This window comes from Lichenostomus cassidix, chromosome 14, assembly GCF_008360975.1.
Source record: "Lichenostomus cassidix isolate B80296 chromosome 14, HeHo_3.0, whole genome shotgun sequence".
NCBI lineage: Eukaryota > Metazoa > Chordata > Aves > Passeriformes > Meliphagidae > Lichenostomus > Lichenostomus cassidix.
Genome location: NC_139495.1, coordinates 14522988 through 14538727, shown reverse-complemented (window position 1 = coordinate 14538727; position 15740 = coordinate 14522988). Strand labels below are relative to the sequence as shown.

Here is a 15740-nt window from a genome sequence, read left to right as displayed (position 1 = left end):
TCATCCCAGCGAACCCCCACTCCCCGAGCACTCCACGTCCCTCAGGCGCCACCCCCCACCATGTCCTCCTATCCCCATTTATCCCCCTGCACCTCTATTCCTACTGCACCCCACGTCCCTCTGGCACCCCGAATTCTCCCGCATGGCCTCCTCAACGCCACCCTCGCCGCCCCTGCCCCGAGCGCGCCCCGCTCCGGCCGGGGGGCGGGGCCGGTTTGGGGGCGGGGCTTCACTGGGGCGGGGCCTGACTGAGCGGCATGGGTGGGCGGGGCCTGGGAAGGCAGGACCGGAAAGGGGGCGTGGCTTGATGGCCGGGGACCGCCCAGGAACCTGGAAGGAGGCGTGGTTTATTGGCAGGGGGCGTGGTCTCAACTGGAGGGGCGGGGCAGTGCTGTGGAGAGGCGTGGTCCCAGTCAAGGGGCGGGGCTGAGGGTGGGGGGGGCGCGGTCTGGCTGCAGGGGGCGTGTCTGAGCAGAGGGGGGCGTGGCCTAGCGGCGGGCATGTCCCGCCATCGGAAGGGGGCGTGGTCTGACGGCAGGGGCGGTGCCAGTGGCGGAAGGGGGGCGTGGCCTGGCGGGAGTTCCGTGGCGGCGGCGGCGGGGCCTGCTCGGCCCGAGCTGCCGGCGGGGGAACCGGCACCGGGAACGGCACCGGGAACGGCACCGGGCACAGGGCTTCGCACGGGGTGAGTCCGGGTCCGGGTGGCAGAGGCAGGGGATTCTGTGTGGCGGGAAGCGGTTGTGAGGGGGCTCTGGGGGCTCTGAGGGGTGGGAAGGGGCCCTGAGGAGGATATAGTGTGGGAGGAGCGTCTGAGGGAACGCCGAGTGGGCTCTGGAGGGGGCCGTGAAGGGGCTCTGGGTCACAAGTGGGCCCTGCAGAGGCAGGAGTGTATGGTGTGAGGGTGCTGAGGGGTCCCAAAGAGACTGTGGGTCAGGAGGAGGGGGATGTGAGGGCTGTGGGTCAGGAGAGGGCCCTGGTGGGGCAGGAGTGTGGGATATGAGGAGCTGAGGGGCTCTGAGAGGCCTCAGGAGTCGTAGGGAATCCTAAAGGTGCCCTGACGGTGGGAAGGGGCCCTCGGGGTGTGGGAATGTGAGGTATCAGGGATCTGTGGGACCTGGCAAGGGAAGGTCAGAGGGGCTGGAGAGGGCACTGCTGTGGCAGGAGCTCAGCCCGGCTCTGGAGGACACAGCCCGTGGGACCCTGTGACCCCTCCAGGCAGCCTGGGGTAGTTGGCTCCCTCTGCTAAAGGAGGGTCATCCCCTGGTTCTTGCAGGCTTTGGGGCTGCGAATGCCCCACAGAGGTGACTGTGGCCTCACTTCACCCCACCTCGTGCTGCAGACGCTGCTCATCTCAGCCACAGCGCTGTGCTTGACCTGTATTATCAGCAACAGCCGCTCTCACCAGCGAAACATCTGAGGGTGTGGCCGACAAGGGAAGAAGGAACCCAGAAAAGGTTTTCAGGAACTCCCTGAGAGGTAGCCACAGAAGGCAGCGGGAGGAGAACCCGGAGTGGGGCTGTATCTCCTTCCCACAGGCAGCTCTGTGGCCTCTCCCCTCCACAGCCCATTGATGCAGCCACAAAAAGCCACAGTTGGAGCCACCAGGGCCCGGCAGGTGCCACGGGAGCCCAGCTTGTCCCTGCCCAGCTCTGGCTGAGGTGGAGCAGGGCAGCCGTGTGAGTGTGCAGGCAGCCTGCTGGAGAGGGGACAGCACCTCAAGGACAGCCATGGAGAAGATGGCCAGGGTCACCACTGCCCTGGGGGGCAACACGCTGACCGGCCGCACCATGTTCTGCCACCTGGACGCCCCCGCCAACGCCATCAGTGTGTGCAGGGACGCCGCCCAGGTGGTGGTGGCCGGCCGCAACATCTTCAAGATCTACTCCATCGAGGAGGAGCAGTTTGTGGAGAAGCTGAACCTCCGCGTGGGCCGCAAACCCTCCCTGAACTTCAGCTGTGCCGACGTGGTGTGGCATCAGATGGACGAGAACCTGCTGGCCACTGCGGCCACCAACGGCGTGGTGGTCACCTGGAACCTGGGCAAGCCGTCCCGCAACAAGCAGGACCAGCTGTTCACGGAGCACAAGCGCACTGTCAACAAGGTGTGCTTCCACCCCACCGAGGTGTACATGCTGCTCAGTGGCTCCCAGGATGGCTACATGAAGTGCTTCGACCTGCGCAAGAAGGACTCTGTCAGCACATTTTCTGGTATAAATGTGGTTGTTGTTGTCCCATTTTCCTGTGGGGAAGCAGAGTCTGGAGGCCTTGCCCTTCCCTTGTTTGCCCTGTACCCTCAGGAGAGGCAGGGACTGGGAGACTGGGAGCTTTACTTTCTCCTTGCTTTTCCCCTTACCCTCAGGAGATGCAGAGGTTAGGGACTTTGCCATTTCTTTGCTTGTCCCCTCACTCTCAGAAGAGACAGAGTGTGGTGGCCTTGTCCTTCCCCTTGGCCAGTAGGAGGGTTTTCTCAGAGTGTGATGCCCAAAGCAGGGAAAGGGGCTGAGAGGCGTTATGGTGCCTTTTTTTGCCTCTCAGCAGTAGCTGTGTCTGCGTAGGAGATAGAAGACAGTCACAGCACTTCTTGCTACCCCTTCTCTCTGCACCAGGGACCCCATGGCTCTTCCAGTGGGGTTTTTAGCTTTGCTGGAGGTCCCAACTTGTGTCCCCTCCCAGGCCAGTCAGAGAGCGTGCGTGACGTGCAGTTCAGCATCCGGGACTATTTCACCTTCGCTGCCACCTTTGAGAACGGGAACGTGCAGCTGTGGGACATCCGCCGGCCCGACCGCTACGAGAGGATGTTCACAGCCCACAACGGGCCTGTCTTCTGCTGCGACTGGCACCCGGAGGACAGGTGAGTGTGGGGCCACGCCCTGCCAGCCACTGGCTTTGCAGGACAACGGAGGCCCTAAAAATAGGATTGGGATTTTGTGGGGGAAAGCGTGGTCTGTGATGCTCTGTCCCCTTGTGGCTGGGATGTTGCTGGAAGATGGGAGCAATTATTGCTTTGAGGATTTGAGTTGGTGTAGGAGTGTTTTGTGTTTATTCTTTGTCAAATTGGGGTTTTGGGGCACTGGGTATCTTATGGTTGGGTATAGCAAGTGTCACAGCAGCCTCTTGTTCCATTACTTGGCTGCTCTGGGACACAGCTCACTTGTGTTCAGTCATGTTTCCCTCCTGCCTTTCCCGGGAGATTGCTGGGAAGGATGTGGAAGCAGCTGTTATGGTGTGCAGATCCCTCCTTGCTCCCTGCCAGGCATTATTGCCACTGCTCGTGATCTTAGAGAGGCACTGGAATATGTTCAAAGTGGCCTTTTTCCTCTCTGCTGTGCCTGGCAAGTGGAAAGCAGAGGAAGAGGAAACTGGTCTAACTGGGATGTGGCTCTAAAGGCTCAGGGCCATCAATGGGGGCAGGAAGGAGGGTGTTGCCTGACCTGGTTGCTGGGGAGTGGAGGTGTCAGGGGAGCACATGTGAGGATGAGATTGCAGCCTCACTGCCTCCTTGTGGCGTGGATGTGGTCACATCTGTGCTGTGAGCGTTTCTGTGCCACCGCGGGAAGGAAGAGGTGAATGCTGCTCCACTCTTCTCCAGGGGCTGGCTGGCCACGGGCGGCCGGGACAAGATGGTGAAGGTGTGGGACATGAACACGACGCGGGCCAAGGAGATCTACTGCGTGCAGACCATCGCCTCGGTGGCACGGGTGAAGTGGCGCCCCGAGTGCAAGCACCACATCGCCACCTGCTCCATGATGGTGGACCACAACATCTACGTGTGGGACGTGCGCCGCCCCTTCATCCCCTCCGCCATGTTCGAGGAGCACAAGGACGTCACCACGGGCATCGTGTGGCGGCACCTCCACGACCCCTATTTCCTTCTCTCAGGCTCGAAGGACAGCACCCTTTACCAGCACATCTTCAAGGACGCCAGCCAGCCCATTGACCGGGCCAACCCCGAGGGGCTGTGCTACAGCCTGTACGGAGACCTGGCCTTTGCTGCCAAGGAGAGCCTCATCTCCTCCGACTCCAACCGCAAGCCCTACATCGGGGACCGGCGCCACCCCATCTTCTTCAAGCGCAAGCTGGACCCCACAGAGCAGTTCGAGTACATCTCGTCCTCCAGCGCCCTCAGCGTGTTCGAGACGGACGTGGAGAGCGGCAGCATGGACTGGTTCGTGCACACGGCCAAGCAGTACGCACTGGCCGGCCGGCCGCTGGCCGAGCTCTGTGACCACAACGCCAAGGTGGCCAAGGGACTGGACCGCAACCAGGTGAGCTATGGGACGGGTGGTGCTGCAGGGGGGTGTTAGCCTGGAAAGGTCTGACAGGGACTGTTTTCCACGCAGGTGGCTCAGACGTGGACGATGCTGAGAATTATCTACTCCAGCCTGGGCACTGTGTCATCCACCAACCTCAACCACAGCATGGGGAAAGGCAGCACTGCCCTCCCACTCATGAACAGGTACAGGGTTGGGAGCTGCCGGGAGTGATGAGATGGCTGGGGTAACTCCATGAGTGGGAGAGTGGAAACAGCTCCTTGGCTGGGATGGGGTTATGGAATCATATCAGGAAATACCAGAATGATTTGGGTTGGAAAGGACCTTAGAGTTCATCCTATTCCAACCCCCTGCCATGGTGCCATGGTGACACCTTCCACTGTCCCAGGTTGCTCCAAGCCCCATCCAACCTGGCCTAGAAAACTTCCAGGCAGTCACAGCTTCTTTGGGCAAACCTGTACCAGGGCCTCAGCACCCTCACAGGAAAGGATTTCTCCCTAATACCTAATCTGTCCCAGACACGGGGAGCAAGCAGGGACAGGTGTCCCTCAGCCTCAGGCCATGCTGGTTTGCAGGTTGGCATTGTTTGAATGCAACCATTTCCCATATTGGTGTGAAAAGTGAGTGCCCAGCTTGGCCTTGAGCTGTGCAGCGTCACACGCTGCTCCTTTCCCACCTTCAACCAAAGCTTGGCCTGTGGTGGGGCATAGGGCTGTAACCATCTTTGCAGTCACTGAATTTGGGAATTACAGAATCATTAAGGTTGGGAAAGCCCTCTGACATCATTCCCCCAGCAGCACTGCCAAGGCTACCACTAACCCATGTCCCTAAGCACCACATCTACGTGATTTTTTAACATCTCCAGGAGTGGATGATTCCAGCACTGCACTGGGCAGCTGTGCCAGTGCCTGTGTAGCCTTCCCATGAAGAAATTTTCCCTAATACCCCATCCAAATGTCCTCTGGCACAGCTTGAGGCCATTTCCTCTTGTCCTGTCCCTGTTCCCTGGGAGCAGAGCCTGATTTCCCCCAGCTGCCTCCTCCTGTCAGGGAGTTGTGGAGGTGAGAAGGTTCCCCCTGAGCCTCCTTTTCTGCAGCCTGAACCGCCCCCCTCCCAGTTCCCTCAGCTGCTCCTGGTGCTCCAGCCCCTTCCCCAGCTCTGTTCCCTTCTCTGGACAAGCTCCAGCCCTCAATATCTTTCCTGTCATGAGGGCTCCTAAACTGACCCCAGATCTGAGGTGAGACCTCAGCAGTGCCCAGGTCCATGAGGGTGACCAATGGCTGGGGATGGAGAAGGTGTCTCATGGCTGGAGCTGGAGCTGCCAGTGTGCAGAGGTTTTCTTCTGGAGCCTTTCCAAGGGAGAGTCCAGCCCAGTTCTGCCAGCAGCTCGCTGGCATGGAGAGCCTGCCGTGGGCTGACGAAGCTGGAAAACTTGTTTATCCTCTTCTCAATGACATAAACGTGAGGGGTGAGGACTCCAAATTAGCTGTCAGACCTTGCAGGGCCAGGTTCCCACAGTGAGTGACAGATCCTCAAATAACACCAAAGGAAACAAGCACTGTCCTTGACCAAGCTTTCCTCCAGCCGGGTGGCTGTGCTGCTGTCTGAGACACGGCAGGCAGCAGCCTGGGGAGCTGGGCTCTGCTCCAACCCCATCCCTTCCCTTTTCCATCTCGGTGAAGGCCAAGCGTGGTGATGCATAACAAACAGCCAGGCACCTTGGAGCAAGGCAGCTCCTGTTCACCTGCCTCTGAGGGGAAGGAGAGCCTGCTCAGCGCTGGAATTCTTCAGGGAGACCTTTGAAGTGCATGTGCAGTGCCACCAGGCTTGGAGGAAGGGCTGTGATCACAGTCACAATGAGTCTTTATTTTTAAGTCACACAGTGGAGACTTCTGCCCACATAGGGATATCACTGTATCTCATATTTCACCATTCAAATTGCAACTGGACACCTGTAACCAGGCTGTTTGCTGGCTGGAATAGAAACTTAATACTCCTCTGACTGTTAAATTTGGCTTTTTTCCCCAGCTTTAACCTGAAAGATATCCCTGCTGGGCTGGGCAGTGAGTCCAGACTGGACCGCAGCAAAGGAGAAAGCCGCACAGAAAACATCCTCATGGATTCCTCCTCCACCCTGATCAACAACGAGGGTAACATTCCTGGGCAGGCACAGTCCCAGTCCCACAGCTCTTCCCTCCTCAGCCATAATAAAAATGGCTGATAAACGGATGCATTTATCCTGTAAATTTGGGTGGCTGTCCCCAGGTGAAGGACACTGAGCCCCAGGGTGCTGCAGAAGGACAATTTTCTGCCGTGACCTGGGGTGACAGTGGTGGTTGTGGGATCCCAGAACGTGACTGTGGTGGGGACCTGAGCTGTGTGGCTCAGGCACAGCCTGGCACGCTGGGGCATGACCGTGGGAGGTGGATCCAACAGTGTGATGAGCTGATTTCTCTTTCCCTGGGCATGCAGACAATGAGGAGACAGAGGGCAGCGACGTCCCTGCAGATTATCTGCTGGGAGATGTGGAGGCAGATGAGGACGACCTGTACATGATGGACCACGAGAACCCACATGGTGAGTGCACAGCTGCTGCTGGAAGGTGTTGTCTGTCCCAGCTGGATTTTCTCCTGCTCATTCTTGCTCTCTCCTCGCAGCTGAAGAGCAGGAATACAGCCTTCCCCAGGAAGCCTTCCCCCTGCGCCACGAAATCGTGGACAACCCATCGGCCTTGGACCACCTGCAGGACAAGGCCGACTCTCCTCACGTGAGCGGCAACGAGGCGGAGACAGTGTCGCTGACCCCCGTGGAGTCCTTCTCGCTGATCTCCATCTCCCACTCGCTCTACGAGAACCGCCTGCCCTCCGACTTCTTCAACCCCATTGTGCGGGACACACTGCTGTTCTACGCCGAGCAGGGCGACGTGCAGACGGCTGTGTCTGTGCTCATCGTGCTGGGAGAGCGCATCCGCAAGGAGATTGATGAGCAGACACAGGTAGAGCCTGTGGGGTGCAGGGGGACGCCTTGGTGGGATGGGATCCTGCCTGGGCTGTGGGTATTCCCTTCTCCAGCCCCTGTCAGGCTGGCTCTAAGCGGGGTGAGTAGCTCCAGGATCCTGGTACCTGCCCTGCCACCAGTCCTGGCAGGGAGTTGAGGTGTAGCCTGAAGGGCCAGGATGGGGAAGTGACCTTGGCCTGTGTATTTAGGAAAGGATGCTGTTACCCAGCATTGCAGAGCCGTTCTCCCACTGCAGGAGTAGTAGAATCACAAAATCCTTTAGGTTGGAAAAGCTCTCTGAGATTACCAAGTCCAGCTATTTCCCCAGCACTGCTAAAGCCACCACTAAATCATGTCCTCAAGTGCCACATCAACATGGCTTTTAAATCCCCCAGGGAAGGTGATTCCACCACTGCCCTGGGCAACTGTGCCAATGCTTGACCATTCTTTCCATGAATAAATTTTCCCAATGTCCAGTCTAAACCTCCCCTGGCACAGCTTGAGGCCATTTCCTCTTGTCCCGTCCCTTGTTCCCTGGGAGCAGAGCTCAACGCTCATCTGACTCCACCCTCCTGTCAGGGAGTTGTAGAGTGAGAAGATCCCCCTTGAGCCTCCTTTTCTCCAGGCTGAGCCCCCTAGGGGGATCTTGCCACTGGGATGCAGGGCTGGGGTCCTGAGGGGGTTTCAGGGTGGATGTGGAGGCTCAGCTGTCTGTGGTTGTCCCCAGGAGCACTGGTACACGTCCTACATCGACCTGCTGCAGCGCTTCCAGCTCTGGAACATCTCCAACGAGGTGATCAAGCTGAGCACATGCCGTGCCATCAACTGCCTCAATCAGGCTTCTACCACCCTCCACGTCAACTGCAGCAACTGCAAGCGGCCCATGAGCAACAGGGGCTGGATCTGCGACAGGTGAGGGGGCCCAGAGGGGCTGCGGGAACAGGAAGAGGGGATGGGTGTCCCTTTTCCTTGTTATTGCCCCCGGAGGGCTCTCCCTGCCCACACCCACTCTAATCTCTCCACACAGGTGTCGGCAGTGTGCCAGCATGTGTGCCGTGTGTCACCACGTGGTGAAGGGGCTCTTCGTCTGGTGCCAGGGCTGCAGCCATGGCGGCCACCTGCAGCACATCATGAAGTGGCTGGAGACCAGCTCGCACTGCCCTGCCGGCTGCGGCCACCTCTGCGAGTACACCTGAGCCCCTCCGGGGCGAGTACACCTGAGGCTCCTGAGAGTACATTTGAGCCCCGGGCCCACGGGGGAGTTGGCAGTGGTGTGGGGCACGGGGCGGCCAGGGCAGGCAGCGTGTTCTGCCTGATACCCCCGGCCCCCCTCCCCGTATTTATTTGTTGTAAATAAGGGCTGGGGGTGCACCCCCTGCCCAGCCGTTTTTTAATGGATTAAAACAAACCAGCAGTTGAATCGAGCCATGACTCCTGTCTTTGCTTCACCTGGATTCAGTGGCCGCCGGGATGGGCCCCGGACCTGCTCCCTGCCGGGGGTCGCGGTACCCCCGGGACACCACGCTGCTGTCCCCCCGTGCTGAGAGGCCCCTTTAAGCCATGGGGGGGCTTTAAGCCGCTCACCGGGACCCGTAGCGGCGCGCCCGGCCAATGGCTGCGTGCACCGTGTGTTCGCGGTGCTTGCCGGGAATCATAGTCCCGGTGTCCTCGGCGCCGGTCCTTGATGGCGGCGGCGGCGCGGCTGCTCCCGCTGCTGCTGCTGCTGCCGCTGGGCTGGGTCCGGCCCGGCGCCTGCAGTGACCCGCCGGACGGCGGCTGGTGAGGGCAGAGGGGCTGCCTCGGCGCCGGTTCCCTTGCCGGTGCCGGTGCTGAGCGGAGCCTCCCGTTGCAGGCTAGCGGGCACGGTGCCGGAGGAGCCGCGCTGCACCGTGGAGCGAGCTGATGCCTCCCTCACCTACTCCCTCTTCCTGCAGCGGTACGGGAGACTCGGCACAGCCCCGGCGGCCGTGGAACCGAGACAGGAGTCCCGGGGACAGTCCCGGTGCACCGTGGGGGGAAACGGGGAGGGGAGCGGGAAATTGGGAGAGCAGACCCTGGGGTCCCGGGGGAGCACCTGAGGAAAGGTGGTTGGGACCTTCGGTGCCGTTCGGGTGGTTTAGAGCCTGTCCCGGGGTGGGTCGGGGGCCGGTCCCCGTGCGCTGCCCGTGCGAGACCCCGATGGATGCTCCCTCCAGGTTCGCCTTCTCCCAGCCGGTGATCCTCAGTGGGGTCACGGACAACTCGGTGAGTGCCAGGAGGGGACAGAGGTGTCCGGCTGGGACACACCCCGCGGTGCCGCGGGAGCGGCGGCAGCATCCCGGCCCCCTGCGCTCTTCCCCCAGGCGTTCCGAGCCCTCTGCACCCGGGAGAAGCTGCTGGCGTCTTTCGGGCCCCTCGCGGTACGGCTCAGCACGGCCAACACCTACTCGTACCGCAAAGGTGAGCGCGGAGACCGTGCCCCGTCGCGGGGGTGCCGCTTCCCCCGTTCATCCCTCCCGTTCCCCCGCTAACCCGAAGCCGTTCCCGCAGTGGATGTGCGGTTCCAGGAGTACGTGGAGCACCTGCTGAAGCCGCAGGACCCGGACCGGCTGGGCAGCGGTGGGTAGCGCTGTCCCGCCCCCCACAGCCCCGTCCCCTCGCCGGGCTCAGCCTCCTGTGTCCCCCCAGACACTCTCTACTTCTTCGGAGACAACAACTTCACCGAGTGGGGCCCCCTGTTCCAGCACTACGTGCCCCCTCCCTTCCGCATCCCGGGCACCAGCCCCGCCTACAGCTTTGGGATCGCAGGTGGGTGTGGGATGGGATCGGGGTGGGACTGGGGGCTCTCCCCAGCACCAACCGCCCACTGCCACCGCAGGCTCAGGCTCTGGCGTTCCCTTCCACTGGCACGGCCCTGGTTTCTCCGAGGTGATTTTTGGCAGGAAGGTGAGAACTGAGCTCTGGGGGAAGGATTTGGGGAGGGGGCAGAGAAACAAGCCCTAACGGGTGTCCCTGATCACGGGAAAGCTCCCCTGGGGCTGAGCCTGAGGGGCTGGAGGGGAACTGGGGGGGATGTGCCCCGGTGTTTTCCAGCGCTGGTTTCTGTACCCGCCGGATAAAACCCCGCACTTCCACCCCAACGAGACGACACTGGCCTGGCTCCAGCACACGTATCCCACCCTGCCACGGGCCCAGCGCCCACTGGAGTGCACCTTGCACCCCGGGGAGGTGAGTCCAGGAGCTGGAGGGGATCCCCAGGCATCCCAGCCGGAGCCATGGGACCCCCCTGCTGTCTCCTGCAGGTCCTGTATTTCCCTGACCGCTGGTGGCACGCCACACTCAACCTGGACACCAGTGTCTTCATTTCCACCTTCCTAGGCTAGGGCTGGGAGGGACAAGGACACATCACCTTCATCCCAGCCAGGGCAGGAGCTCCAGCTCCTGCCACCCTCAGGGAAAGGCAACTGGTATTGGGACCAACTGCCGGAGAATACTCTGGTTTTTATCTTTTCCCTCCCCCTTGGATTAAAGTTGTTCTACTGAATCATACAGTGTTGCTACATCCCCGGAGCAAACCCGCTCCCCCATGGGATGGCACCAACTCCCAAGCCAGGATCTCCCCAGAAATGGCTGCCGTGAACCACTCCAGATCCTTTTCCATGTTTATTGCTGAATTTTTTTTTATTCTTTTTATATATATATATTTTTTTTTTTAATGGACATTGGCAAACTTCCAGAGGGCGCTCAAAAGCCAGGCAGGCCGTCGGCCGACCGAAATGCTGGAATCTCGGTTAGATGCAAATCTGTTGGTTATTTTTTGTGGGTTTTTTAAGGGATTTCATTAAAAGGAACAAGAACTTTAACCCAGATGGTTGTTCTTGAGGAACCATGCTCCCAGTGGGGAAGGGGAGGTGGGAACCAGCCCCTTCCAGCCCTGGGGCAGTTTTTTCCCAGGAAAAGCCAGAGGATGAGTCAGCATCCCAGCAAGTGGCTGTTTACTGGGAAGAAGACCCAGCCCTGGCGAGGCAGGAGGTGGAAGGAGGAGGGAAACAACTATAAACACAGGGAAGGATAGGGCTCCAGGTGCTCATCCTGGCAAGCTCCCTGTGGCGATCCCTGGAGCGGGACATGCTCTTTGGGGACCGTGGCTGCCCTGGCTGAGGGGTGATGGACATGATGGTGAGGCCACTGCCGAGGAGCCAGCCTTCCAACCCCCAGGCAGGTCTTGGAGCTGGAGAGGGGAGCCAGGGAGCCGTGGTGCCCGCCCAGCTGCTGCGGCTCCTCGGGAAGGGGACATGGTGATGTGCCCTCGCCCAGCGCCAGGCCTGGGGCAGCTGGGGCGGAGGGGGAACAGCCGAGAGCGAGTAAGGCATGGTGCCAGCCCAGGGAGAGCCAGCTGTGCCAGGGCACCCGGGCGGGCCAGCGCTGCCCCCAGCCCCTCAGTAATCCTCCACCCAGCCGTTCTCCGAGATGAAAGCGTCTATCACCTCCTTCATGGCGAGGTTGGGGATCAGCTGGTCCTGGGTCAGGGGACTCCGCGTCACCGGGTCAAAATGACCCACGCGCTGCAAGGGAGGAGGCGGAGGGGAACCGGTTACTCCACGTGCCCCGGCTCAGCCCTGGGGCGGAGGTGGCTGTAGGGCCAGCACTGCATGGCATCTGGCCCTGCATCCGGACACCTGCCCAGGGAAAGAGGGAGACCTCCTCGGAGGAGCCTCCCAGCAGGATGAGGGCAGGTCAAGGTGCAAGACCCCCTGCCAAGAGCCGCCTCCGTTCTGGGCAGGGCCTGGCAGCACCTGCTCCACAGGGAGCTGCCCGGGCAGGTAACCGGGACCAAACCCAAGGACTCTGCAGATCCCTGAGTTGAGCGAAGAGATGCCTTCCCACCCAGGCATGAGAGAACTTTGGGCAAGGTCCTGGGAAACCCCCCTGCCCCCTGCCCGGCGGTACCTGGAGATGCTCCTCAATGTCCTTCCTGTCGTAGGTGATCCCACTGGGCGTGATGCAGGGCTCTCTCATCAGCTCAAAACTGATCTTCCCACACAGGTAGTCAGGGATGTCCCGCTTCTGGCTCGAGAGAGGCACAGCTGGGTCAGGAAAGTGGGCTGGGAGGTGGTGCTGGCTCAGAGGGGGAAGCAGGGAGCACAGCAGGTTTACAGGAGCACAGACTGGGGCACACTCACCTTCCTCTTCTCATCCACTTGGGAGAAGAGCTCGTCCATGTCTGCCAGGTATTTGTCCTGAAAGAGAAGTCCTTGAGGACAAGGGGTCCCTGGCGTGCAGGGGCCACAGGTCCCCAAGGATAGCCCCAAAGCCTCCCACCCATGGGTGCTGTGGCAGGTCCTTGGTGGACCCTCTACCTGTGCAGCTCCTGGCTGAACCTGGCAGGATTGATCCAGCTTAAAAATAACCTTCCTTCGTGGGGCTATTTTTATCTGGGATTAGTCCCCAGCACCCAGACCCACATGTGGCTGAGAGCCACTTGTGTTCCTTCAGGGAACAACAGGCACAGCAGGCATCATCGCTGGAGGCTGGGACAAGAGGTGACAGAGCAGGAGAAGCTGTCATGGGGGGACACAACAGCCCTGCAGTGGTGGCTTGAGCCACAGAATGAAGGCTGAGAAGCTGTGCTGTGTCCCACGGTCTCACAGCCTTCATCTGCACAGCTGCAGCCCTGCAGCTTCCCTGGCTGCAGCAGAGCATAAGGATGGGGATGAGGATGGGATGAGGAAACCTCCAGCCCCCCACTCACGTGTTTGGCCTCGATGCTGGCCAGCTGAACACGGCTCCGGCTCTCGTCTGTGTTTTCCTCCTGCTGAGTCTTTCGGCACTCGGCCAGCTCCCTAGGACAGAGTGGGAGATCAGGAGGATGGGGGAACACTGTCGCTCCCTTCCCTGCTGTCTCAGCTGCAGGGCTCTGCAGAGGCTCCTCACACAGAGCTGTGGCAGCTTGGTGGCACCAAAAAGGCCTTTCCAGGTGCCCCATTACCTCTCCTTCTCCGCCATGATCAGCTTGGTCAGGTGGGAGTGCAGCTCATTCTCCTGGTTGATCCGCTTCTCCTCGATGCTGTTCCAGCGTTTCTTCTTGGCGATGCGCAGCGCGCTGGGGATGTCATCCCCAAAATTCAGCCGCTGTTCCTTGGCGAGGTTGTAGGCTGAGGAGAGAAAGGGCACCTCAGAGCCAGTGGCAGCATCCCTGTCTCCATCCCTGGCCCTGTCCCAGCAGACAGGAGCAGGGGACAGTGGCACCGTGCCCGCTCACCTCTCTGCAGGTTGGCGATGGCCTCGTCGTAGTTTTCCATCTCCATCTGGCACTGGCCCAGGAAGAAGTGAGCCTTCACAGACTGCCCATCCAGCTCCAGCGCCCGCTTGCAGTCGGCCAGCGCCTTGTCGTGCTGCTGCATCTTCAGGTAGCACAGCGCCCGGTTGGTGTAATACACGGCCACCAAGGGGTTCCGGTTCTGTGGGGACAGGCCCATGTCAGTGGCGGCGGCAGGGCCGGGACGTGCTGGCAGCCGGGTGACTCGGTGAGCCAGCAGCACAGTGCTGTCACCCTGGGCAGAGAGAGCCAGGAGTGCCAGCGGGGGCGTGCACCCCATAGGGAGGTGCTGGGATGGATTGGGGACAGGCTGGGGCTGGTCCCCATAGGGCAGCCTGTGTCCCTGCCCCCAGAGGGGACTGTCCCTTGGGCACCATGCCCTGGCTGGGGGAACTGGAGCAGCCCAGGCTGGGTCTGCCCTACCCAGCACAGCCTAGGGACAGGGAGGGTTTGGGGGATAGGCTCACGGTGGAGGCACTCTGCGGGTGGGTGTAGGGCAGTCCAGCTTGGAGCTGGGTGGGAGAGAGGATGGGCTGGGGGTGTCCAAGTCCAGGGAGGGGGCCAGGGACGGGGGGGTGCCTAGGCCAGGCCTGAGGCGGGTAGTCCAGGCCCAGGAGAGGGGATCCAGGCTCAGGGGTGTGTCCAGCCCCCCGCAGGAGGTGCCAGGCCAGTGAAGGGACAGTGTCCAGTTTAAAAGGGCCCCATCTCAGGGGTATCTTGGCCAGGCCCTGAGGAAAAACTGTGTCCAGACCAAGGAAATTCCATCCAGGCCAGGACTAGGGTGGTGTCCAGGCTAGGGAGAGGCCCATCTTGCGGGTATCAAGGCCAGGCGTGTGGCGGGAATGTCCCATCCCCGGGGATCCCATCCCAGGGGTAGCCAGGCCGGGCCCGGAGGGGTGTCCAGGCTAAAGGAGGTCCCAGCCTGGGGTCATCAAGGCCGGCGGGGACCTGTCCGGAGGCATCTAGGTCCAGCCCGGGGGCAGGTTGGTGTATCCCGTCCCGGGGTAACCCATGCCAGATCCCTGGGGACGGGCCGGTCCCGCGCGGGCCGGGGGCGCCGCTGGGACTCACGATGGCGCGGCCGTAGCAGGCGGCGGCCTCGGGGTACTTGCGGCCGCCGAAGAGCCGGTTCCCCTGCTCCTTGTGCTCCTGCGCGCTGTGGCTCTTCTCGGGGCTGCCGCCGCCCGCGCCCCCCGCGCCCGGCCCCGCAGCGCCGGGCCCCGCCGCGCCGCCCTCGCGCTCCTCCTTGCCCTTCATGGCGCGGCCCGGGCCGGCGCTGGGGCCGCGGCTCCGCTGGCTCGGGCGGCCCCGGCGGCTCCGGCTCCGCCGCTCCGGCCGCGCACTGCGACAGCGCCGCTTCCGGGGCGGGGCGGGGCGGGGCCGCGGGCGGGGCGGGGCCGGATAGGGGCGGGGCCAAGGGCTGAGGGCGGGACCTGCTGGGAGCGAGGGGGAGGACGGGAGAGGGGGCGGGGCCAGAGAAGGGGCGGGGCCGAAAGAAGGGGCGGGTTCTAGGGTGGAGGGGCGGGGCTAACCGGCAAAGAGGCGGGGCTATAGGTGGGTGGGCGTGGTCTGCCTGGAGGGGGTGGGGCGGGATCATTGGGCGGGGCCGGGTGAGGGGGCGGGGCTAAAGAGGAGGAGAGCCGGGCGGTTCCCGATGAGTGGGCGTGGTCTAGTGCCGTGGGCGTGGCCAGCGGAGGTTTACGGGTCTGACTGGAGGATGGTGGATGAATTGGGGGATTGGGGTGCGCGGGGGGCTGGAGGGGCTGTGGGAGTGCAGGGAGGGGTGCGGCTGGTTGGGGTGGGGGTACGGGGTGGGGTTGATGGAGGAAGGGGTGCAGAAGGGTGAGGAAGGCTGGATGAGGGGCCTGGATGGAGGGGGTTGGGGTGGGCGAGTCCAGGGAGGAGAGGACGTGAAGCTGATGGGGAGGGGGTGCGGAGGGGCTGGGGGCTCGACGGGGGTGGGACTGAGTAGAGGGTTGGGGGTGCCGAGGGTAGGTGTGCGGTGTGAGCGGAGGAGGTTTGGACTCGTAGGGCCAGGGTGTGTGCGCTGCAGCAGGCGGGCTTGGATGGGCTGGGGGTGGTCTCAGAGCCCGGCTGTGCTGCCGACCCCCCCCGCACCCATGTCCCCCCGCTGCCAGCCCCGCGGGGCTCAGCTGGGTGCCGCTTCACTTATC

General features: G+C 61.9%; 3 protein-coding genes across 3 annotated transcripts; 2 read left to right on the top strand and 1 right to left on the bottom strand.

The window, feature by feature from the left end:
* The first annotated feature begins 561 nt into the window (after window positions 1-561).
* Window positions 562-8692, top strand: WDR24 (WD repeat domain 24). The gene is made up of 10 exons (XM_085075118.1): window positions 562-685; window positions 1274-2208; window positions 2674-2851; window positions 3590-4265; window positions 4341-4456; window positions 6300-6421; window positions 6744-6848; window positions 6929-7266; window positions 7996-8180; window positions 8296-8692. The coding sequence occupies exons 2-10, from the start codon at window positions 1728-1730 to the stop codon at window positions 8462-8464; spliced, it is 2370 nt and encodes a 789-aa protein (XP_084931244.1). The 5' UTR covers window positions 562-685; window positions 1274-1727; the 3' UTR covers window positions 8465-8692.
* A 240-nt stretch (window positions 8693-8932) lies between these two features.
* JMJD8 (jumonji domain containing 8) lies at window positions 8933-11110 on the top strand. Its single transcript, XM_085075120.1, has 9 exons — window positions 8933-9047; window positions 9121-9204; window positions 9464-9512; window positions 9611-9707; window positions 9798-9866; window positions 9936-10055; window positions 10126-10193; window positions 10341-10475; window positions 10550-11110. The coding sequence occupies exons 1-9, from the start codon at window positions 8953-8955 to the stop codon at window positions 10628-10630; spliced, it is 798 nt and encodes a 265-aa protein (XP_084931246.1). The 5' UTR covers window positions 8933-8952; the 3' UTR covers window positions 10631-11110.
* Window positions 10898-14926, bottom strand: STUB1 (STIP1 homology and U-box containing protein 1). The gene is made up of 7 exons (XM_085075119.1): window positions 14638-14926; window positions 13510-13708; window positions 13237-13402; window positions 13000-13090; window positions 12431-12487; window positions 12198-12314; window positions 10898-11812 (listed from the first exon to the last, which is right to left on the bottom strand). The coding sequence occupies exons 1-7, from the start codon at window positions 14821-14823 to the stop codon at window positions 11687-11689; spliced, it is 942 nt and encodes a 313-aa protein (XP_084931245.1). The 5' UTR covers window positions 14824-14926; the 3' UTR covers window positions 10898-11686.
* Between the last annotated feature and the right edge of the window lie 814 nt (window positions 14927-15740).

Coding starts and splice junctions, on each gene's coding strand:
- JMJD8 (XM_085075120.1), top strand. CDS start 8,953: ATGGCGGCGGCGGCGCGGCTGCTCCCGCTGCTGCTGCTGCTGCCGCTG. Junction 9,708..9,797: donor CACCTACTCGTACCGCAAAG/GTGAGCGCGGAG, acceptor CCGTTCCCGCAG/TGGATGTGCGGTTCCAGGAG. Junction 10,056..10,125: donor CTACAGCTTTGGGATCGCAG/GTGGGTGTGGGA, acceptor CTGCCACCGCAG/GCTCAGGCTCTGGCGTTCCC.
- STUB1 (XM_085075119.1), bottom strand. CDS start 14,823: ATGAAGGGCAAGGAGGAGCGCGAGGGCGGCGCGGCGGGGCCCGGCGCT. Junction 13,709..14,637: donor CCTGCTACGGCCGCGCCATC/GTGAGTCCCAGC, acceptor CTGTCCCCACAG/AACCGGAACCCCTTGGTGGC. Junction 13,091..13,236: donor ATCATGGCGGAGAAGGAGAG/GTAATGGGGCAC, acceptor ACTCTGTCCTAG/GGAGCTGGCCGAGTGCCGAA.
- WDR24 (XM_085075118.1), top strand. CDS start 1,728: ATGGAGAAGATGGCCAGGGTCACCACTGCCCTGGGGGGCAACACGCTG. Junction 2,209..2,673: donor CTCTGTCAGCACATTTTCTG/GTATAAATGTGG, acceptor GTCCCCTCCCAG/GCCAGTCAGAGAGCGTGCGT. Junction 4,266..4,340: donor AGGGACTGGACCGCAACCAG/GTGAGCTATGGG, acceptor TTTTCCACGCAG/GTGGCTCAGACGTGGACGAT.